Source organism: Antechinus flavipes, chromosome 1 (assembly GCF_016432865.1).
Source record: "Antechinus flavipes isolate AdamAnt ecotype Samford, QLD, Australia chromosome 1, AdamAnt_v2, whole genome shotgun sequence".
NCBI lineage: Eukaryota > Metazoa > Chordata > Mammalia > Dasyuromorphia > Dasyuridae > Antechinus > Antechinus flavipes.
In genome coordinates this window covers 117,706,704-117,731,704 of record NC_067398.1, presented here as the reverse complement: position 1 = coordinate 117,731,704, position 25,001 = coordinate 117,706,704, and the positions used below count along the sequence as shown (strand labels likewise).

Genomic DNA, 25,001 nt, shown 5'->3' with positions numbered 1-25,001 from the left:
AGAATTTTCCAGGATCCTAGCTCTGATTTCCACTCCCTTGGCATGTCTACACTTGGAACATTGAGCAATTTGAGCTCCACTATCTATCTCTCTACTGTATTTTTATAAAACTCAGAGTGCTGTAGACTCTGGAATATCCCAAGCGGAGTGCTACAAACTTCAAGCCCTCATCACTATCCCTGGCCATTCCAAGAACAGTGTTATTCTTGATCAAACAAGAGATAGAGAGCATTAAAAATGCAAAAGAGATTATTGAATTAAATTTTAAAAGCTTTTGTACAAATACATGTGGCTGCAAGATACTTTGGCTTCAGATATTTATATTTTTTCTGTCTGGGATGTCTTGAATTTTTCTAGTACTGCCACCAAGATTGAAAGAAAAGCAGAAAACTGAGAAAAAAATCTTTACAGCAAGTGTCTCTTCTAAAGGCCTTGTTTCTCAAGTATGTAGAGAATTGAATCGCATTTATAAGAATACAAGCCATTCCCCAATAGATAAATGCCCAAAACATATGAATAGGCAGTTTTCAAATGAAGAAATTAAAGCTATCTCTTGAGATCCCACCTCACCTCAGATTAGCCAATATGACCAAAAAAAAAAAAAAAAGGAAAATGATAAAGTCTTGGAAAGGATGTGGAAAAATTGGGATATCAATGCACTATTGGTAGAGTTGTGAACTGATCCATCCATTCTGGAAAGCAATTTGGAACTATGCCCAAAGGACAATCAAACTAGGCATACTCTTTGATTTATCAATACCACTACAATACATACAATACTGTATCCGAAAGAGATAATAAAAAAGGGAAAATGACCTACATGGGCAAAAATATATATAGCAGATCTTTTGATAGTGACAAAATGCGGAGGAACACAGATAGTGGGGGAACTCTGGGTAAGGTATAAGACCCTTTAGCCCAGAGGGAACCTGCTGAGAATGTCTGGTTTGGCTCCCCATTTCCCTTTGGTGCCCACCTCCCTTCCTGAGCTGTGAAGGAGGGCGTGACCTCCTGTATTCTACTTGAAGCAAGGGATACTTACAGCAGGGTGCTTATAGTTAGCACATAGTCAGTGTGATTGATGAGATAATGGTTCTCTAGTTGGCACATACTTAGTGTGTTGTGATGATGTAATCATATTGTGTTAGTTAAGGGCTGAGAGGACTGGAAAAGACACACACACAGACACAGACACTCCATCTCTGACCATCCTGGTGGCTTTCGTCTTCTCCACTAAGACCAAGGCTGGTCCCGAGATCCTCCAGAGAGCTAGCTTGGACATTACAGCAAAATATTAGAAATTGAGGGGATACCCATCAATTGGGGAATGGCTGATTAAGCTGTGATATATGAATTTAATGGAATACTATTGTGCTATAAGAAATGATGAGCAGGCAAATTTCAGAAAACCCTGAAAAGACTTATATGAATTGATGCAAAGTGAAATGAGCAGAACCAGTAAAATATTATACACAGTATCAGCAACATTGTGTAATGATCAACTATGATTAACTCAGCTCTTCTCAGCAACACAATGATCCAAGACAAATATAAAAGACCCATGAAGTAAACTACTATTCATAAACAAATAAAGAACTGATAGACTCAATAATGCAGATCAAAGCATGTTTTTTTTTTCACTTTTTTCTTTCTTATTGTTCTTTTTTCCCTTTTTATCTGTTTCTTTTTTCACAACTATGACTAATATGGAAATATGTTTTACCTGATAGCACATGTATAAACTAGATAAAACTACCTCCATTCTTCAGAAGATGAAAAGATGGGAGGGAGGAAAGGAAGGAGAAAACTTTGGAACTCAAAATCTTATAAAAATGAATGCTAAAAATTTTCATGTCTTATATCTGGGGGGAGGGAAATAAAATGCTATTATTTTTAAAAAGCGCTGTCAGTTGAAAGATCATAAATCAGACTTGCAGAGTGAGTTAAGAAGAGAATGATAGAAAAGGAATTGGAAACACCTAATATATGTGGCCTTTTCAAAGGAGTTAAGCTACAAAAGAAAGGAGAGATAAAGGAAAATAGCAAGTGGGGATTCATGGATTGAGTGAGAGTTTTTTTTAAGGATACAAATATGCTTATTTGTAGGCAGCAAGGAAGCATCTACCAGCTAGGGAGACACTGAAAATAAGATGATTTAGAAGGGGCAATTTGTTGGGGAAGGCAGGATGAAATGGGATCCCTTTTACAGGTAGAAGGGTTTGCACTGACAAAAAGAACAACTTCTTCATGTGAGACAAGAGGTAAAGGAGAAGTATTTGGGGAAAGCTATATGAGTGGTATGAGATAAGGAGAAAAAAATATGTGACAGCTCTTGATACATGGCTTCAGTTTTTGTTTTGTTTTTTTTTGTTTTTTTCAATAAAATGAGATAAGGTTCTCAGGGAGAACTCGAAGAGGGGTGAAAAGGTTCAAAATAGCTGCATTAGTGAGAAGGATCGTGAACTGAGAAAGGAAGTATAAAAATCTTGCCTCCTGCAATAGGGGCTCAGTTGAGATTATGGAAGATAATCCACATAATAATGGATTTTGTTAAATAGTTAACACTTTTTCATGACTTTCTCCAGCTCTATTAAGCAATATGTGGAAAACAAAGATAGTGGAAAGGTTGGGGTTTGGCAAGGCATGATCAGTAATAGGTTGAGGGAAAAGGTACTCCTTAGTTTTCAGAATTTCTATTTTTAAAATTTTATTTGGATCTTTTGCTTTTCTATTACTTTGTCATTTTTTAGAGCATGACTAGACTTAGTCCTTCACTGGTCTCTTTTATTAATGAATGATTTTACAGATACAAATTTTTCCATCATGGTTTGGCTGTATTCTACATGTTTTTGGCATATTGTCTCATCATGATTAATTTTTTCTGATATTGTTTACTGATTTTAAGATTTGTTCTTTTACCTATCCATAGTTTAATATTAAAAGTGCTCATAAATTCATTCCTAAGATTAAAAAGAATAATTGGGAGAGGGGATATCCCATGAATGTTGACATAAAAGTATGTGGAGAAAGGGGCCTTCTTTATTATATCTATAAAAGCTTTATGAAAGCAATCTATTCATACACTGAAGGCATATACAATGAAAGCATGATAAAGGAATAAGTGGAATTTTTGTTGTTTTTAACACATTTAAAATTTGTAAGTTCCAAATTTCTCCCTCCTTTCAGCTTCCTCCCATCCATTGAAAAGACAAGCAATATGATACCATGATACACATGAAGAGTTATACCAAATATATTTCCATAATAAAAATATATTACAAAAAATAAAGCAAGAAAAATAAAAGTCAAAAAATGCTTTGATTTGCATTCAGAGCTCATTAGTTTTCTCTTTGGAAATGGATACCATTTTTCATCATGAGTCCTTTGGGATTGTCATGGATAACTGTCTTGATCAGAGTAGCAAAGTTATTCACAGTTAAATGTCATTGCAATATTATTGTTACTATCTATAGTGTTCTCTTGATTCTGTGCACTTCACTCTGTATCAGTTTCTTATAGGTCTTCCTAAGTTTTTCTGAACCTATTTCCCTCATCAGATCTTACATCACAATATATCCTTTTTTTTTAGTCATTTTGAAATACTTTGTATTCCATTATTTAGCCATTCCCCAACTGGTGGGCATCTGTTTTGTGACAGTCTTCTGGTATAAGGGAGTCCCTTCTGGAAGGACATAGGGTTCTGTTTCCCCCAGTGTAAGTATAGCTATTACGAGGTTAAGTCATTATCTGTGTTCTCATTTTATGTCTAAAGAGAGGTCCGTGGACCAGCCAGAGATATCAGGGAAGACAATCTCTTAATGAATTGGGATGCTGAAAATAACATGCAAAACAATAGGAATCAATTCAATGCCAAGAATAATTGTAAGCATTGGAGAAGAGGGAGTCAGGAGAGAGAAAATGGAACCCAGTATACAACTAAGGCAAACATATTAATATAGAGCATAACTGAGGTAAGAGTAGTGCAGCACTGGGGAATAGAGATGTACCCTTTGAAAATGGGTGGCCTCATTGGAGCTGGCTGATTTGTATATCAAGAGTCAGGACACACAAGGGATTTAGAGTGGTTGACAAAATATCATTTTGGGTAGTTTTTATCAGGAAAACAAGCTGATGGTTGACAACATATTATCTTGGGGCTCAGAACTGTGTTAACCTTAGAAAAATGATGTCACTATTTTGCCATGAATATGTTCTATAGGGAGAATATTAATTAAGAAGCCTCCTGATGAAGGTGAAAGAAAAGAGCATAAAAACTGACTTGAAACTTAACATCAAAAAAATTAAGATCATGACAACTGTCCCCATCATTCCTGGCAAATGGAGAAAATAACAGAAGCAGTGTCAGTTTTTATATTCTTGACCTAAAAGATCACTGCAGACAGCAACTGCAATCATGAAATTAAAAGGCAACCAAAATGTTTGTGGCAGCCCTGTTTGTAGTGGCTAGAAGCTAGAAAATGAATGGATGCCCATCAATTGGAGAATGGTTTGGTAAATTGTGGTATATGATTGTTATGGAATATTATTGTTCTGTAAGAAATGACCAGCAAGATGAATACAGAGAGGACTGGCAAGATTTACATGAACTGATGCTAAGTGAAATGAGCAGAACCAGGAGATCATTATATACTTCAACAATGATACTGTATAAGGATGTATTCTGACGGAAATGGATTTCTTTGACAAAGAGAAGATCTAACTCAGTTTCAATTGATCAATGATGAACAGAAGCAGCTACACCCAAAGAAAGAACACTGGGAAATGAATGTTTTTCATTCATTTTTGTTTTTCTTCCCAGGTTATTTCTACCTTCTGTATCTAGGATATACTGTGACATATTTAACTTGTAAAGGACTGCTTGCCATCTGGGGGAGGGGGTGGAAGGAGGGAGGGGAAGAAATCAGAACAGAAGTGAGTGCAAGGGATAATGTTGTAAAAAATTACCCTGGCATGGGTTCTGTCAATAAAAAGTTATTAAAAAAAAAAAAGAAGAAGAAGAACCAAGAAAAAAAAAGAAATTAAAAGGCACCTACTCCTTGGAAGAAAAGCTATGGCAAATTTGGACAACAGTAAAAAGCAGAGATATTGTCTTTCCCACAAAGATCCATATAGTCAAAGCAACGGTTCTTCCAGCAGTATATGGCTGTGTATGGCTGTGAGAGCTGAACAGTAAGAAAAGCTGAGTGCAGTAAAATTGATGCTTTCATAGTATGGTACTACAGAAGACTTTAGAGAGTCCCTTGGGCAGTAAGAAAATCATACCATTCAATACTTGAAGAAATTAATTCAGACTAGCCACTGAAAGGTCAAATACTGAAGCTAAAACTTAAATACTGTGGCCACATAATGAGAAGATCGAACTCATTGAAAAAAGACCCTAATGTTGAGAAAGATTGAAGACAAAAGGAAAAAGAGACAGAAGAGGATAAGATGAATAGATTGTGTCTTTTAAAAAATGCACAAAAACTTGGACAGTCTTCAAGAGAAAGTGAAGGATCGAAGAACCTGGCATCCTATAGTTCATGAAGAATCAGACATAAGTGAACAACTAAAATGACTCTCTGAAGAGGAAACCAGCATAATGGTCTCAGGACTGTCAGACTTAATCATATGGCAGCAGCCCATTAATTTTCTATTGCTATAAATATTTTTGTACAGATAGGTCATTTCCCTTTTTCTTTGATCCCTTTGGGATACAAACTTGGTAGTAGTAGTATTGGGTCAAACGACAAGTATACTTTATATCCCTTTGAGCATAGTTCCAAATAGTTTTCCAATATGGTTGAACCAGTGTACAAGTCCATCAACAATATATTAGTGTCCCTATTTTTTTACATTTCATCCAGGATTTCTTATTTTCCTTTTCTGTCATTTTAACTAATCTAATTGGTTTTTGGTGGTACCTTAAAGCTGTTTTAATTTACATTTCTCTAATTATTAACAATTTAGAGCATTTTATATCACTATTGATAGCTTTAATTTCTTCTTCTGAAAACTGCCTATTCCTGTACTGTGACAATTTGTCAATTGAGAAGGAATGACTCTTTTAAATAAAAAAAATTGACTCAGTTCCACATATATTTGAGAAATGAGGCTTTTATCATAGAAATTTGCTGTCAAAATCTTTTCCTAGTTTCCTGCTTTCCTTCTCATTTTAAAAAGCTACATTAATTTTAACAACTTTAATTTCATGCAATCAAAAATAGCGTTATTTCCCATTATCCTTTCTAACTCTTGTTTGATCATGACAATTTTCCTTTATCTATAGATGTGGCAGATGATTTTTTTCCATGCTCATGTTCCCATTTTGTCCTCATTACAGTGTGAGATGTTGTTCTGTGCCTAGTTTTTACCAGACTGCTTTACAGGAGATTTTATCAGATAGTGAATTCTTGCCCCAAAAGTTTGACTCCTTGAGATTATCAAACACTAAGATATGCTATGGTCACTTCTTTATATTATACACCTAATCTATTCCACTGATTCTCTATTCTTTTTTAGCCAGTACCAGATTGTTTTAGTGATTACCAGGTTGTAATACAGTTTGAGATCTGGTATTACTAGGCCACCTTTCTTTATGGTTTTTTTAATTGATTCCTTTGATATTCTTGATTTTTTGCTCTCCCAAATAATTTTTTATGATTTTTCCTAGTTCTATAGAATATATTTTGGTATTCTGCTAGGAAACTGAATAAGGTAGAATTGTTATTTTTATTATATTGGTCACCTTACTTGTGAGCAATTAATATTTCTTCACTTGTTCAGATATGACTTTATATGTATGAAAAGTATTTTATAATTTTGTTCATATAGTTCCTGAATTTGTCTTGGCAGGTAGACAATCAAGTATTTTTGTTGTCTTCAGTTATTTTAAATGGAATTTGTCTTTCTGTCTTTTCTTACTGGACTTTGTTGGTAATATATAGAAATTTGATGAATTATGGGGTTTTATTTTGTATCCAACTTTGCTAAAGTTGCTCAATTAATTTTTTAGTTCAGTTTCTAGGATTATATAAAACACCATCATATCATCTGCAAAAAGTGTTTGTTAATAATTTCTTCAGTTTTTTTTTATTGTCTTATTGCTACAGCTGGCTTTCCTAGTATAATATTAAATAATAATGGTGACAATAGACATCTTTGCTTTACCCTGATCTTGTTGAGAAGACTTCTAGTTTATCCCCATTACAGATAATATTTGCTAATGGATTCAATTAATTATTTTAAGGAAAGTTCCATTTATTTTTATGCTTTTGAGTGTTTTTAATAGGAAGTGGATCAATTTTAATTGATTTTGTTTGGTTGGTTGGTTTTTTGGTTTTGGTTTTGTTTTGTTTTGTTTTTGCTGAGGCAATTGGAGTCAAGTGACCTGCCCAGGGTGACACAGCTAGGAAGTGTTAAGTGTCTGAGGTCACATTTGAACTCAGGTCCTCCTGACTTCAGGGCTGGTGCTCTATCCACTGCACCACCTAGCTGCCCCTCAATTTTAATTAAGGAATTATTTTCCTCAATAAGATTTTGTGCCTCTCTTTTTTCCATTTGACTGAGTTTGCCTTTTAAGAAGTTATTTTCTTCAGTATTCCTCTTTTACCAAACTCTTCATTCTCTTTTCATTATTTTCATGTAACACTTTCATTCCTTTTCCCAGTTTTCCATTACTGCTCTTATTTGATTTCAAAAATAACTTTTTGCTCTTTTTCTATGTCTTTTAGGAATTCTTATATTCTTCTAGTCATTGTGTAGCTTCCAAGTCCCCAAGTAATATTGTTATTACATATGTTCCAGGCCATCTCCCACCACATGTCAAAGATCTCTCCCTCCTTTGGGGCTAGAAAAATGTCTCACCCCAACTTTTTTTGGCTATGTTCCTCAAAAATTCAATTGACACATTATTTTAAAGATTTTTGGAGAGGAATGTTGGGAGAATTTGGCTGAAATGCTCTCTCTACTCCTCCATCTTGGCTCTGCTTCCAGATAGGCTTTCTGAAGTGGACTGTAGACCAGATTATTATAATTGTATAGTTAACTGGGAGGTATAGAGAATATAAGACTCCACAGTGCTTAGTGATTATCAGTTTTTAGAAAATCTTTGGAAAAAACAACCCAGGCATGTTAGCACATGCCTATAATCCCAACTTCCAGAGAAGGTGAGGATAGTGGATCTCTTTAGCTTAGGGGGTTATGCTTATTGGATATTCAAACTTAATTCATCATGAATATGGTAAGGCCTCACAGGATCTAGGAGACCAAGTAGGATGGGATAAAGAGGATCAGGTTACTTAAAGAAAAATGAACTGGCCCAGGTTGGAAACCAAATAAATCAGAATTCCTCTACTACTCACTCAATACTGGGATCACACCCTTGTAGTCTGGGCAAGATATAGAAACGTGGTATTCAAAACACACATATGCACATACACACACAGAGCAAAATTTTACAAGTACACAAATAGAAAAGAAGTTGAGAGAAGATATCAAAAAAGGTACATGAGGGAATAAGCTGTTATTGTTAAAATATTTATTTTTTTCTTTAACAAAAAAATAAGTAGAATATAAGAAATAGAAAGACCATACAAGCAAAAAGAAATGATTAGACCTAAACACAGACATCTATATTTTGCAAATTTGAGTGACAGCAAGGATACTGTGTTATCCAAAATTCTTTAAAATATCTGTAGATTGTTGTGCTGTTGCTTACTAAGAAATACTGTAGGTTACTGATCCATCTGTGTATTCCTGTATGTAGAGGGCTGAAACTCTTGAGTGGATGCACTAAGGTCAGGATAGCCGAGCACTTGAGGCTAACTACTGATTGGACAATACTCTATGGACATGTGTTTGGGGAATGGCCCTTCCCACTATCCTGTGCTGGCTCAATAATTGGTGTATACACAGAATTGTAGAAGGGACTAGGGGGTGGAGTAAGACTAGCCAGGGTCATTTTTGGCGGTAGACGAGGGAGAAGGAGATTGCAGAAGATCCCCTTCACTTCTACCCCTAAAGACCAAGAATAAAGATCAAGGACTTTTGCTTATCCTGACTCTAGCTGATTCTGAGGTATTCAGGGTGCTAGCACGGTCATCACACCTGTATGCTAATTCACATACTTTTTATATATGGTTTGTGATTTTTAATTACCAGATCAGGATGGAACAGTGGGCTGGAAGTCAAGAAAATATTATTTTGACTCTACTTCTAACTTGCTATGTGACCTTGGACAAAGACTTTTCCTGACTAGAATTCAGTTTCCTCATCTGATTTTGTGACAGGATTAGGCTAGGCCATTTCTATGGCTGGATTGTTTCTTCCAAGTCTAGCATTCATAATCATAAGTAGAGCAGAGTGGCTGGAGCCCTGCCTCAGGATACTACTAATTGGGAGCCATCCTTTCTCCTGTTAGAGGTCTTCCTCTTTATATTCTTATATCTTGTGGTTTTCCCATTGCCTTTCCCATTGCCTTGCCTAGCTCCAAGGCCAGCATCCTCATGGTTCAGTAGTTGTGTTATTGCCCTTTTTTCCCTGTGCCACTGTGGCCGCCACTACCCGTCTCTAATGCCATCTCCATCTCTCATGTGCTTTCTAGGTTTGGGGATTAGAGAGTCAGTCAGGCGCTGCCCTAGATGTGTAGGTCAAACTCCTCAGAGATGAATTTCTCCCTTTCCACGTGTGACTGTACCTAGCCAGGGGAATCCTGGTCCTCTGTGCCATTTCTTTCGTGGAGGATGCCTTTGGGACATTTCTCCCACTCACAGAGATGAAGTCTGGGGTCTCAATGTTTCTTGACATGGAGCAACATCTCTACTTTTCTTGAAGTAGACATCTTATGTCTGAAGTATATCGTTTTGGCCCAAGGTCTCCTCCATCCCTCTATCCCCTTAGTGTCATTATTCCTAATTACACTCCTCTTAATGTTCTGTGACTTATGACCCCAGATGTTATCTTCAGACTAAACAGATAGCAGTTGTATGATCTTGAAAAATTAATATCCTCTTTCTAAAACTCAATCTCATAATGACAGTTTTAGACTAAAATACATCTGATAGTATAAGATTCTCTGACTTGTGTGTTCCATTTTGTTTATATTGTCCTCACAGCATGAGGTCTGGTTTAGTGCTAAGAACACAAAAGATGTTAATCAATGCCAGCTGACTGACATTCTAATATTGTTTCCAATCCCAGATCCTATAGAAGATTTCCTGATACTAATGGCAACAGAGGAATCTGATACCTTCGATGAAAACTATCTTGTGGCAATGTCCTTTCATGATGAGGGAGAACGAACAGTCATCACTGCTCTGTTCAATAATCAGGCTTACCATTCTGCTCCCATGGCCTTGTCAGTGGCGGATAATATTGTCTACAAGTTGTTTTTTGGCTCCAGAGCTTCCATTACAGTCACCAATGACCCTGAACCTCTACATACTTCAGACTCTGCTTTTGACAAATTATATCAGTATGTGTAACTTCCCTTTTTATGAAGTTAAGACTATATCTCTGTAGTATTTCTTCTCTACCTGTTTATTCAGTTTAGATGCTATACTCTTGAAGGCAATCTAACTTAGTGGATAAAGTGATAGAATTGGAGTTAACAAAACAGGGTTCAAATTTTACCTTTAATACTTGCTTTATTAAGAGCTTATCGTGTGCCAGGAATTATGCTAAGCGCTAGCCATACAAAGAAAGGCAAAAGAGGGTGCCTGACCTCAAAGAGCTTAAAGTCTAGTGGGAAAGACAACATGCAAAAAAGTATGGACAGAGAAGCTCTAGCCTGAATAAATTTGAGATAACCAGTAGAGAGGGAAGGCACTGCAATTAATATTTCAATAGAAGGTGAGATTTTAGTTGGAATATGAAGGAAGTCAGGGAAGCCAGGAAGCAGAGATGAGGAAAGGGATGGAGCATGAGGGGAAACACCATCACCAGGGTTACTGCTTCACAGAGTACATAGAGAGGAGTCACTTATTTAAAAAAATTTTAAATTGAAAAGATTGGGGAGGAGGTAATGAAGAACTCTGAATGCCAAATGGAGGATTTCATATTTGATCCTGGAGGTGATACACAGATAGTTTATTGAGTAGGAAGTTGACATGGTCAGACTTGCACTTGAGGAAAATGAATATGCAGTATCAGCAATATTGTTTTAAGAACAACTTTGAGTAAATAAGTAATTTTGATTGTTATAAATAACCAAATTAACTACAAAAGATATTTGAAGATACTACCTGCATCCAGAAAATTAGAAATATTTATAGAATGATTTTACATATACATGTATAATATATACATATACCTATGTCTAGGGGGAAAGGGAGGAGAGAGGAAAAAAGAAAAAAGAAATTCATAAAATAATTTTATTATATGTGTATATTTATAATTATTTATTTATATCTATTTGTTTATGTTTACAAATATATATTATAGGTATTTATTATATGATATACATTATATATATATTACATATTTATTTTATTATATATTATATTATATTATTGTAATATTACATATTTAAAAGGAATAGCAAGTTGTTCATAATAGATTAGTTTCATGCATAAGCATCTTATTTTATTATGCTATGTTATGGAAATACTTGTTTTATTCCATAAAATAAAAACTAAATCAATAGTATTCACAGCTGGAGTGAAGGATGGACTGAAATGGGAAAAGATTTGTGACAGGCAGATCAACCAGACAGCTATTGCAGTAGTCCAGGTGTGAGGTGTTGAAGGCCTTCACCAATGTGACTGTGGTATCTAAGGAGATGAAGTGGGGTAAGGAAACATAAAAGAGTGATGTTACAAAAGTAGAATTTACAGAACTTGGAAACAGATTGGATAATGGGAATAAGAGATAGTGAGGAGTGGAAGATGACAAATAAGTTATAAACCTGGATAAAAAGGAAGATGGTGGTACCCTCAACAATAACAGGAAAATTAGGAAGGACTTGGGCAGGAGAATAACATAAATATTATGATTTAAAATTAGCATTTATTATAATGCTATAGATTTGTGAAATACTTTACAAATATTTCTCATTTTATCTATCCCAAACAACTGTTGAGTTAGGTACTATTTTTATCCCTATTTTACAGGAGAGAAAATTGAAGCAGACAAAAGCTAAATGAATTGCCCAGCTAGGATCTGAAACTGAATTTAGATTCAGATCTTCCTGATTCCAGGTCCATCATATTATCCATTGCACCATCTAGTTTTGGGCCAGTTTGAGATGGCAAATTTGCAACTGGAGATGCAAATCTGGAGTTTAGGAAAGGGGTTATGGTTGGATAAGTAGATCTGAGAGTCATCAGCAAAAGGATATAATAATTGAATCCATGGGAGCTAATGAGATCATCAAACATATAGAAAAAAATCACATAAAAGGAGAAGAAAAGAAGATGCAGGACAGAGCCCTGGGAGTCACTCAAAGTCAGTGAGAGTGACCTGGATAAAGATTCAGCCAAGGAGACTGAGAAAGACCAGGCAGATAGTTGGGAGGACAAGAAGAGAAGCAGTTCCATGAAAATCTGAAGAGAATGATTGACCTGGATCAAGTCTGCCCTCAGTTAATTACAAGTTGTTGGACCCTGGGCAAGTTATTTAACTTGTTTGCCTCAGTTTCCTCAATAGTAACACCTCTCTTGAAGAATTGTGAGGATCAAATGAGGTGATGTTTGTACACCATTTAGCAGTGTGCTTGTGACATAGTAAGTGCTTGATAAGTGCTTATTCCTTTCACCCTTTCTTTACCAAAGGCTTCAGAAAGGTCAAGAAGAATTAGGATCAAGGAAAAGGCTTTCCAAAAGATAGTTTCTCTTTCAAAGTTGGGTAACTTTGAATAACAGTTAAATGATGATGTCAGAAACCAGACTAGAGAATTAAGAAGAGAATGAAAGAAAAAGTGGAGGTATCAATTGTTGACTGCCTTTTCAAGGAGTTTAAAAACAAGACATATGAGATGAAATCTAGTGAAGATGGATGAATAAAGTAAGGGTTTTTTGAAGATGGGGGATGTTCATGTTTGTAGCAACCATTGGATGGGGAGAGTTTGAAAATAAGTGAGAGGGAAGATGATCAAAGGGGTAGTCTGCTAGAGAAGATGGGATGGGATGGGATTCAGGACCATGGACAAATTACTTAAACTGTCTTGAACTTTTGACAATTCTCTAAGACTTACCTACTAATCACAGAAGGCATATAGGAGGCTCCCACACATTCAAAATCCCAGTACCCTGAACTTTTTCTCTCATATCCTGTCTCTCATAGGGGTCCTAAGGGACATTTTCTTTCTATTGCCTTGATTTTTGGAGAGTCATTCATAATCAGTTCATTTGCTATTTTGGCAATCAGTGAGAGAACCATAAGGTCAAAACATATCCAGTTTATCAGTGGAATCTCTATAGTTCATTACTGGCTCTCTTTCCTGTTGTGGGATTTAATCACCATCTTCTTTAATGCTTTGCTATTATTGGTAAGTATTGGATAGTGTATATATTAAAGTTCATTCTATTGCACATTATAAAAACTTCCCATTACCCAACACCTGAATCTAGCCCAAAAGTCAAGTTGACTACTTTGACTCCTGCCAACTGGGAAACACAATTTAAAAGTTTCTAGATCCATAGCCCTTAGTCTAAGAATGTTAATTTTCCCAAATCTATAGAAACATTGATGGCCTTCTTTAGACTGAGTTCCCTATATAGTTGTTCCCTAAAATCTTACCCTAAATATTTGGAGACAATGTCATTGGGGATATCCACATTGATTAAGGCATTCCTTCTGCACTCGCCTATCTTACCAATTAGAAGGGAAAACTATTCCAACTAGAAAAATAAACAAATACAGTAAGAGAATGCTATCCATTAAGGACTCCTTTGCTGCTGAGGAAATGAGGATATCTCTTATCTTCATTATGAAGTACCAAACTTTTTACAAAGGGCTCAATTGAATTAATTGAAAGAGAGTTGCAAAACTTGTTTTTAGAGTAGAAACTAGTGCATTCCTCTCTGATAATCAGAATTGATTTCATAATACTTTTATTAATTTTTTCTTTCTTTTCTTCCTTGTGAAACTGTGTCCATGCCTAAGGCGATCCTAAAAATTATGGATGAAAAAGCTTACATTGATTCCGGTCAGACTGAAGCTACCCTTTTGATATTAATGCTGCATGGTTGGTGTGCCATCCCTAGCATGTACCTGATGAGCTTCCTCTTTTCTGGTCCTACTTCTGGGTGTGCCAAGCTCATACTTCTGAACATTGTTTCAGGCGTTATTCCATTCATCGTTATCTCTATCACAGAGGCTAAAGGTAAAGGATATTCACTAGGTGATTTCTTTCTCTTTGACACTAAATATAAAAGGTCATTTGCCTATTTAAATGCCCAAATCATCTATCAGTCAGTCAATATTAAGTGCCTACTATGTGTCAGACACTGTAATAAGAACTGGAGATATAAGAAAAGCAAAAGATGGTCTCTGTCCTCAAAGAATTTGCAATCTAATGGGAGAGACAGCATGCAAACAGTCACTTACAAGTTAGGTGCGGGATAAAATGATAGAGTGGGCAAGCCGAAGAGAGAGGGTCACTACCGGGGCTCCTTGTGGAATTTCATCACCATCTTCGAGGCCTCAAGGTAGAGGAGAGGGCCCCACTCACCCTCCTGCCCGTGGAACCCGCTTCCTTCCCTCTCCCCGTCTCGTGATCTGCTCCAGCCTCCGAGGGTCCACTCTTGCCTCTCGATGGTCACTCCCCAGGCTGCCTCTCTAGCACTGACCTTCCCTTGAGGGTCCATGCTCATCAGCCAGCCACAAAGCATTTGATAAGAGTTTTCTACATGCTGAACACATGTAGAAAATGAGGGATTCACAGAGTAGCACAAACATGGAGTCAGAAAGAACTGCTGTGGGACCTTGGGCAGCTCATCTTGGCTCTCTCTGCCTTAGTTTTCTCAGCTATAAAATGGGTATCATAATAGCATTTGTAAAAAACTTAGCACAAAACTTAGCATGTACTACATGCCAAAAAAAATGCTAACCATCATTGTATTATGATGCTGATGTCCATACAAGGCAATCATTGAGTATTATTGAGACATATACACAGGAAAAAATTATTTATGAATATTAGTACAAACAATAATAACTGTCAGAGTTCAGAGGAAAGCAAAAGAACTTGAATCAGCATGGGCTGCCTGGGGTATGGGGAGATGTGTTCTGGTACCCAAAGAATAAATAGAATTCTGATAGGCAGTAAGAAGGCAGAAAATATTTCCTGGTAGCATCAAAGTACTTCCTTTATCGAGGAATAGGGAGTAATGGGGAAGATCTGTTCTGCCCTAATTATGCCAGTTGTAGAAGAGCATATCCTCCAAGAGAATATAGAGTTACTAAAGAAAAAGAGATCCATTCCAACTTGGCTATTAATAGTTAGGCTTATCAAGGTTTATTAGCGGAGCTTACTCACAAGATGCTAGAGTGCAGCAAGAAAACAAGATAAATCCCCGTGCCAACCCCAGGCCAGATGTTATAAAGAAATAGAACAAAGAAGGCATAATGTCAGGGGTAGCCCAGAGCCATGAACAGTTCTCCCATGGAATAGTTGGAACTTCCTTTGTTGCTTACATTTACTCAAAGTCGTTTACATTCTTGGTGGAGTCATAGGCCGTGTTCCTAGGCGTTGGCTACTACCATACATAAGGATGATTCGAAACAGACCTGGGTGTTGAATTTTGATTAGCATGAACAAGTTGTTGGTGTGATGATTTGATGACTATTTGATGCAGAGAATGTTGGAGGAATGTCATCATTTGTGTCTTCGATGATCTACTTGTCAGTGTATTGTTACCATGAAATTTAAATCAATGTAGAAGAAAGAGATTTAGTGGGTGTGTGAAAATGTCTTCACCATGTTGTCAGCATCTTTGTCAGTATGATAATCTCAGGATTTGTATCAAAGAGAGACAGTGTGGTCAGTAGAGAACCTAGAGAGTTGCAAGTTCTGGATTTGGAATATTTATTGGACAAGAAACTGAGAATATGACCACAGAATGATCCCTGAATAATTTTTAAAATTTATTTATTTAATTATTTTTTCATCCAGTTAAATTCAAAACTATTTTTTTTACATTTGTTTTTAAGATTTTTTTTAGTTCTAGGTTCTCTCCCTTATCCCCACCCACAATTAAGAAAGTACATGTGAATTTATGCAAAATATTTCCATAAAAGTCAAGTTGTAAAAGAAAGCACATATCTCCCACTCAAATGAAAATAAAAACCCTCAAAAAATTAATTTAAAAATAAAAAGAGAGATAAAGAAATAGAGAATGCCTTGATCTGCATTCAGACTCAATCAATTCCTTCTCTGGCTATGGACAGGATTTTTTAACACAATCTCTTCAGAGCAGTTGTGGATGATTGTACTACTGAGAATAACAAAGCCATTTACAACTGGTCATCCCAGTATATTGCTATTACTTTTTATACAGTATATTTCATTTTGTTCATGGAGGACTTTCCAGATTTGTTTTTTATCCTGAGAGCCTGCTGCTCACCATTTCCCAGAGAACAATAATATTCCATGCATTGCTTTGAATTTTTTTTTACATTTACTGTTGGTAATTGTATTTATTTATTCTATTTCTCCTTTTACCCTGTTCCCTTTCAAGTAGCTGTTTTGCTACTAACCACTCCCCCCCCCAATATGCCCTTTTTTTTTATCACCCATCCTCCTTCCTATATCCCATTCTCCTCCTATTTTCCTACAGGGTAAGATAGATTTCTATGTATGTTATTTCCTATTTAAGGAATGAGAGTAAGCCCTCTATCTATCTATATTCCTTCTAACTGCCATAATAATGAGAACATTCTAATGAACTACAAGTGTCATTCTCCCATGCAGGAATGTAAACAGATAAACCTTATGATATCACTTTTCATGATTAACTCCTTACGCTTCTCCAGAGTCTTGTATTTTAAAATCACATTTTCCATTCATCTCTGGTCTTTTCATCATGAAAGCTTGAAAATCCTCTGTTTCATTGAATGACAACCTTTTCCTCTGAAGGATTATAACTCAGTTTTGCTGGGCAGGTGATTCTTGGTTACAATCCTAGCTTCATTGATCTCCAGAATATCATATTCTAAGCCCTCCGGTCTTTTAATGTAGAAGCTGCAAAATCTTGTGTAATCCTGACTATGTACTTGTATTGTTTCTTTCTGCATGCTTGCAATATTTTCTCCTTAACCTGGGAACTCTGAAATTTGGCTATAATATTCCTGGGAGTTTTTATTTTGAGATGTCTTTTAGGAGGTGATAGGTGGATTCTTTTAATTTACATTTTACCCTCTGGTTCTAGAATATCAGGATAGTTGTCCTTGATAATTTCTTGAAAAGGGATGAACAGGCTCTTTTGATCATGACTTTCAGGTAAATCAATAATTTTTAAATTATCTTTCCTGGATCTGTTTTTCAGGTTAGTTGTTTGTCCAATGAGATATTTCACTTTTTTTTCTTTTTTTTTGGTTTTGCTTTATTATATCTTGATTTCTCATGAAGTCATTAGCTTTCATTTGCTCAATTCTGTTTTTTAAAGAATTATTTTCCTCAGTGAGCTTTTGTACTTCCTTTCCCGATTGACCAATTTTGCTTTTTAAGGCATTCTTTTCCTCGTTTTCTTTTCATGTTTCCTTTTGCATCTCTCTCAATTTTTTCCCTATTTTTTCTCTACTCTCTTATTTGATTTTCAAAGTCCCTTTTGAGCTTTTATATGACCTGAACCCAATAGACTTTGATTGCAGGAGTTTCAACTTTGTTATCATCTTCTAAGTGTGTGTTTTGATCCTCCTTGTCACCATAACTTTCAATGGTCGGAAACTTTTTTTGTTTTCTGCTCACTTTCTAGACTATAACTTGGCTTTTAATTCTTTGTTAAAGTAGGACTCTGTTTCCAGGGTGGAAAGTTGTCCCAAACTTCAGGGGTTTTTGTACAGCTGTTTTCAGAAATCTTCTAGAAATCTGACCACAAGCCCTCTTTTCTGCCCTGGAGCTGTTAGGACTGTCCAGGCCCCACAGTAGCTGTAAGATTTAGTGTGCTGGTAGGGGACTGAGGCTCTTCTGATTAGGGCTGCACTGGGACTGTGTGCCAGATTCCCATCCCATTGCCACAGACTCTCTCCATTGACTTTCTGAGTCTTCTCTGATGTCTCTGGGCTGAGAAGTCCAGAAGCCTCCAACACTGCTACTGATTCAGAGGTCCTGCCTCACTGATGCTGAGGTCCAGGCCAGAACTAGGACCAGGGTCGAGCCTATGCTGAGATTACAAGCTGGATTCCCACCCCGGTTCCACAGCCTTTTTCTGCTGACCTACCAGCTTCTCCTTGGTGTCTCTGGACTGAGAGGTCTGGAAGCGACCAGCACTGCTGCTGATTTCAGAGGTGAGCCTGGGTTAGGGCAGGGATGCACCAGGACTGAATGCTGTATTTCTATCCTGGTGTCACAAACCTTTTCTGCTGAGCTTCCAAGCCATCTTCAACTGGAAAATGTTGTGCTCCATTTTCTGGGGTGTTCTTATGCTCTAAAATTTGCCTCTTAATTATTTAAAAGAAAAGAAAATATAAGAATAATTGGACTGTCTGAAAATTGTTTTTAGAAAAAAGGACCCTGGCACAATAATGCAAGAAAATTGTCCTAGAGTGATAGAATATGAGGAAAAAGTAGAAATAGAAAAATCCACCTATCACCACTCAAAGAGACAGGAAAACACATAAAGTCATTATTGCCAAATTTCAAAAACCTATGATCAAAGAAAACATTTTGCAAGAAACAAGGAAAAATTAATTTAAATATGCTGGAGCTACATTAGAATTGTACAAAGACTTATCGGCAACTACAATGAAAGCCCATAGGTCCTGGATTATATCTACTGACAATCAAAATAACTAGGCCTGCAGCCAAAAAGATCATATCTAGCAAAATTATCTATAATATTTAGCAAGAAAAAAATGAACATTCCATGAACTTGCAGATTTTCAGGACTTTCTCTTAACCAAACCTGAATTTAATAAAAAATTTAACATATAAGAGCCAATATCAAAGATCAATTTCAAGGAACTCAGCATAGATAATTGTTTATTTTTTATATGGAATATTTATAACATGTTAAAAATTGACATCAATAATATGACAGCTCAAAAGGAAGATTGGGGAAGAGTTAAATTAAAAATAGTAACTTTGTCATACAAATGAGGTATAGAGGAAGAATAAATACAGAGGCATCAGAGTGGAGAGAGGAGGGCTTGTCATTCTAAAAACTTACTCAAATCAGGAATGGTTAAATAGGCAACACTACATATATGCCATGAAAGCACCCTCCAAAATCTATTTAAAAAATGAGGAGGAGGGATGGATGGGAAGCAAAGGTAAAGAAAGAAGACAAGGGAGGATCCATGAGTGGGGGGAGGTTAAATAAAAGCAAGGCAAGTTAGGGAGCAGAATTAAAGTAGAAGGTCAGAAGGGATAGGAAAGATATGTGTGTGTCTATGGGGGGGCAGGATTTGTATGTGTATGTATATATTTACATATGTATATATAAATATATATTTTCTTAACCATAGCCAACTTGAGGGTGGGGGAATAAAAGGGGGGAAAAAAAGAATAAAGTAAAAAAGACGTGCAGCAGAAAACAAAAGAACAATTTATAAGAAAGTAAAGAAAAAGTGGACACTCATAAATAATTTCTTATATACTTTCTTGAACTGGTATTTTTGTTAAATATTTTGAATCCTCCCTGATGTTCTGCTGGGCAAATGACAATGTTCTCTTTTGTTTTGTTTTGTATTATATCCTTTTTCTGTTTTTCTTTTTTCTTATTGTTTCTTTAAATAAAATAAATTTTTAAAAAATGGAGAGAGTAGTAGCACAGAATGGAACAGATAATGAAGTGAGAATAATTAAATTTGAGTGTTTGTAAGTGAATTGCACACTCCTATACTCTCCTATAGATGTAACAAAATGGCTTCTGTAAGGGAATTAATGGGAGATAAGATTGGAGGTCCTTGGAGGTTAGGCTAAGAAGTTAAGGTCAATCATTAACGGTTTTGAGATAGGAGAATGGTGTGATGGAAGTAATGTTTTAATCCTAGAGATTAATTGACAATGTGGTGTGACCTTCAGAATGCATTCAGAAAGGCTTCAGATATGAGGCAATGAGGGAAGTTTGAGGGGTTGATTAGAGGTGCTAAAGGATAGAAAGGAAGGCAAGGAAATTAGAGTAGCTGCACATGAAAAATTTAAATGAACTTAAACAAAGCTGGAAAAGAAAATGGAGGGAAAGGAGATGGGGAATCAAAGATGACTCAAAGATTTTCCTCTTGACCCTGGGAAGATAAAAGTATCATGGACAGAAAAAGGGAACACAACAGGAGGCTAGCTTGGGAACTAAATGAGGAATAAACATTATTGATTAATCTTTTTCTTTCTCATTACAGAACTTGGCCTTCTAAATTTGAACAAAAAAATGGATATTATATTCCAGATACTACCAAATTATAACCTAGCAAAGTCTTTTTCCAATTTGTATTATAACTATCAAATCAAAATGTTGTGTAAATTTTTGGAAACTGCAGGGCGAAAGTGCCGAAAATTGAGTGAGTATCTATCTAGCACCCACCTACCTTCAGTCCCTGGAAACAATCCTTTCTCTGTTTTTCCATCATTGGCAATAGAGGATACAAGGGTAGTTGGATGAATGGTACTTTTTTGTGTCCCAAAGGAAAAGAGCTTGAGTGTCAGCAGAGGTTATTGTCACTTCCTAAACCATACCCCACAACAGAGGAGAAATAGGAAGTTCTTGGAGAAAATTCAAGGTAAAAATGCGGAACAACTAAGTGACAGATGGCTTGTGGACTCAGACTTTTAAGAAGTAAGGATCCTTTCTAAAAGGATCCCACTGATCCCTAGAGTATCATGAAGTACTCTGGAGCAGTAATGTTCTCATCAGTGTCCTCAGAGCCTGAAAAAGTTAATCCTGCTCTGAACATCCTAGAAGATGGAAGAGAAAAGGATGGGAGTATTTTTTGGCCCTTGCTCTTGGGGATACCTGGGCAATAATACCTACATGGTGAGTTGAGCCTAGTCCTTTGCAATATCCCTACTTTGCAATATCTGCAAGTTCTTGTATTAAGTATTGTATTAAGGTCCCATTATGTAGTATGGAAACTGTGCAGCTCCAACTTAGAGCTTTAAGACTCCTACAAACAGTAAAGCAGAAGATCATGAGGGCAATGATGTAAAATGATGTGAAATGTTGGCTAAAGCAGACTGGAAACTTAATCTGTCTCTTCCCTGTACCCCCCATATGGATGATCACATTGAGTCTGCTATACAACAAGGATTTACAAGGCAGATATAAAGATGGATTAGCCTGTCTTGGAAGAGAAAGAACCAGCCTGCTTAGGTCATTAAATATTCAGTTTGATCTTCTAGAGAGATTGGGGAAATGTAAGAAGTGAATACATAAGTCATTACAACAAAGTCTATGAAACATCCAGATTTCATTGTGGCATAATTCTATTATAATTAGTATGTTGCTAAATATTATTTTTTCCACCCTATCAGAGCTGGACAACAAATCTAGCTGATGTCTGACTCCTATTTTATAAATTAGAAAGTGAAAAGCAGGTATTTGCACTTGTTTGCACATGTAGTGATTAATCAAATTACTTTTGCCTCAAAAGTTAGTGAAAAATATTACACTCTCATACTTTAAACAGGTAAGAACAAGCTTCAATCAATCATAGGCTTTTGACTAAATGAGATCCTCAATCAAATGGAATTACAGGTGAAGAGTTTGAGGATACTTGGCAATACTTATTGAAATTTGTATAAAATGGGCAGGTTGATGTTGCAGTGGATAGAGCACCAGCCCTGAAGTCAGGAGGACCTGAGTTCAAATCTGACCTCAGACACTTAACACTTCCTAGCTGTATGACCCTGGGCAAGTCACTTAACCCCAAATTGCCTCAGGAATCACCTATAGACAAGTGACTCCCTGAAGAAATTTCAGAGATCTCTGGAGAAAATCTGAGTTGTTCTATGTTCTAGCTTGTTGCAGAAATATAGAAGAATTTTACAGCATTAAACCTACTCAAGTGTCAGTCCAAAGCAGGATGTGAAGATGTCTTAGCGGAAAAAGGAAATGATGAATTGCCTAAGTACCCCCAGAACATAGAACCTTTTTGTAAGCACTAAGCCACATGGGCTTGGTTTCTCAATCTGAGAATAAGGGGCAAGTTCTAGTCAACTCCAGGACTCAGGACCCTAATCTTTGTGGGGAAAGGTTTACATGTTCTGGATATCTGTAGGGACTAAGTTTTTCTTCTGAGATAGGAAAAGTGATTGTCTTTTCTTTTTTAAAGAGGTCAGTGATTAAATCTAGCCTGTGTAAGGGGGAGGGGATCCAGAGTAGAGGGATCCTTTAGGTAAGAATTCCAACCCTCCACCCTCATCCAATGGACCAGGGTTACGACACAAACATCAACCGTTTGGTTTCTCACCTAAAGAGTGAAGAGGTAAACTTCCAGCTGACTCTTTATCCCTTAATCCCTGTAAGAAGAGCCCCCAAGGAACTTGGTCTTCCCTCTGAGAAAGTAAACTTGTTCTCTTTGTCCTTTTCCCTAACCTTTTTTTTTTTTATTGTTTTGGGTTGGGGAAGGCGTTTACAAGCAACAAGATAGGTATTAACTTTGTAAAATGGTATTTGTTTATTAAGTTATAGCATCATATATTTGGAAGTATGGGAAAATGTCATTGACTAGGTTTGATTAGGAACTGCCATAGAGACTTAGTGTGAGGCATTCAGCATTCAGATAGGATATATTATTGAAGAATGAAGTCTAGTTATGTCACTAATAACATTCAGGTTGATTTACTAAGTACAGCAAATATGATATTAAAACTTTAGAAAGCAGAATGTAAAAGTCAGGATTGGCTCAAATCCCTTGAGTCACTCCACCCCATTCCATTTAAAGTAAGTAATAAAATGCTATGCCCTGATAACTTTAACTAGATGAGGATAATCAATTATTAATTATTCATTCATGGGCTTTAGACTAAGTGAAAGTCCTTGAATTAGAGTGACATTGCATAAGAAGAATGTTTGGATTGGTGGAGAAAACTTGGTTATGATCTGTAGGGCCTAACTTAAAATGAATTCAGAATGCAAGAAAAAACCAAATCATCCATAGAAGTGAGAGTTAATATAGTTGCCTCAGACCATAGTTATTTGCTATATGTGGTTTAAAAATTTAAATGGGCCAGGGACGTTTTTCTGGAGTAATTTGTATGTATAATTGGAGAAGGAAGACAAAGGATAATTGCTTGATGAAAGCACAACAACAACAACAAAGTTTGAAAGCCCTGCAGTTTATTATCCCCACATTCAAGGATATGGAAGTACTTTGAGTGTAGAATATGATTGTTATATGGAAAGACCAGAGAAAGGCTTTTGTTGAACTTGAATATTTTCCAAATATTTTCTATAGAGGGAATTTGTTTCAACTAGATCAATACTGACAGAATAGTCATCTGCCAAGATATGGAAATAACACTTTAAAAATGTCTTTCTTTTTAATGATATATGCTAAGGTGAAATTTTACCTGAATACATGAAGTAAAAAAAAAAAAATGGTAAAACCAAGGTTTCAATGAAGTATCAATGTCTCACAGATACTGCACCTGAAAATATCTACTCATGGAAGCAATTTGGGATTGGAAAATATTTGACCTCCATGGTTATATCTGGCTTTATTTTTTTTCTGCTCCTTTTCTTCATTGAGACCAACTTCTTCTGGAAACTGAAAATCTTTCTCTATAAGATCTTTGAGAGAAAGAAATTGGTGAGTGGCTTATTATGAAACTTAAATCAACCAGATGAAGTTCTTATCTTAGCTTTTGATCAGCTAAATGGCCTGATTTCACATTTCCTTTCATTAAAGAAATGAAATCTACTCTGGCACCACTCCATTTTGGGTTAGCCCCATTTGAGGTATATACCCACCATAAATTGGTCTCTATACTCTTGCACACGTTTTCTCTCACTTGCCTGAAACACACACCTCCCCTTCAAGACTCAGTTCAGCTGCTGTTTCCTCCATGATTCCTTTCCTAATGCTCTCCACAACTCCATTATTAGAGCTCTCTCCCCGCTCAAATTATCTCATATTTTGAGTGTGTGCATTAATATTCCCCACAGAAAATGTAAGGTTCTTGAAAACTGTTTCATTTTTGCCTTTATCTCCAGCTCTAAGGACTTCTTTGCTGATTCCTAGTCTTCTCCTGCCTGCTAAGTGAGAATATGATCCAAGACTCTGCCCTAAACACTGTTGTTTTCCAGGTTTTCACCTCCTCTCCTGATTCCAAATATCACCTCTTTGTGAGTGATATTCCCACCCACATCTGTATCCCTAGCTTTGACCTCTCTGCAGTCTCATAGTTCTAGTTGCCCACCAAACATCTCCACCAAATGAGCTGGCAGTATCTCAAATTCAAAATGGCCAAAACAGAGCACGCCATCTTCTCCCCCTAAACCTACCCCAATTTACGCTCACGAGACTCGCATTCTTACAGTTACCCAAGTCCGTACCTCAAAAGTTATGTTTGACTCGTCCTTCTTCCTCAGTACACTCAATTTGCCATTATGTCCTATTGTTTCATTATGTGATCTGTGCATCAGCTGAACCCCAGCTGCTGGCATAATTGGACACTTGGGAGGGGTCATCCCAAAATCTCTGTATCTCATTGACTCACCCACCAAGGAAACACTTTGGAAAAATCGCTCTGGTTCATGGTCCCATCCAGGAAAACCCTGAGAGAATGATTATCTGGCTCATTTTGCTCTCCTGGAAAATATCCTAAAACCCTCTGCACTCATGCTAACAAGACAGACAACTAAAAAAAAAAAAAATGGAGAATGGCTTATGTTCTAATGTAT

General features: G+C 36.4%; 1 protein-coding gene across 1 annotated transcript in view; it reads left to right on the top strand.

The window, feature by feature from the left end:
* The window catches only part of LOC127556397 (phospholipid-transporting ATPase ABCA3-like), a 234,964-nt gene that overhangs the window by 184,786 nt on the left and 25,177 nt on the right, over nucleotides 1-25,001 (top strand). The window contains exons 19-23 of the mRNA XM_051989532.1: nucleotides 10,201-10,474; nucleotides 13,282-13,486; nucleotides 14,104-14,323; nucleotides 20,500-20,658; nucleotides 23,738-23,907. Of these exons, the coding sequence (XP_051845492.1) occupies nucleotides 10,201-10,474; nucleotides 13,282-13,486; nucleotides 14,104-14,323; nucleotides 20,500-20,658; nucleotides 23,738-23,907 (1,028 nt within the window). The remainder of the gene's footprint in view (nucleotides 1-10,200; nucleotides 10,475-13,281; nucleotides 13,487-14,103; nucleotides 14,324-20,499; nucleotides 20,659-23,737; nucleotides 23,908-25,001) is intronic.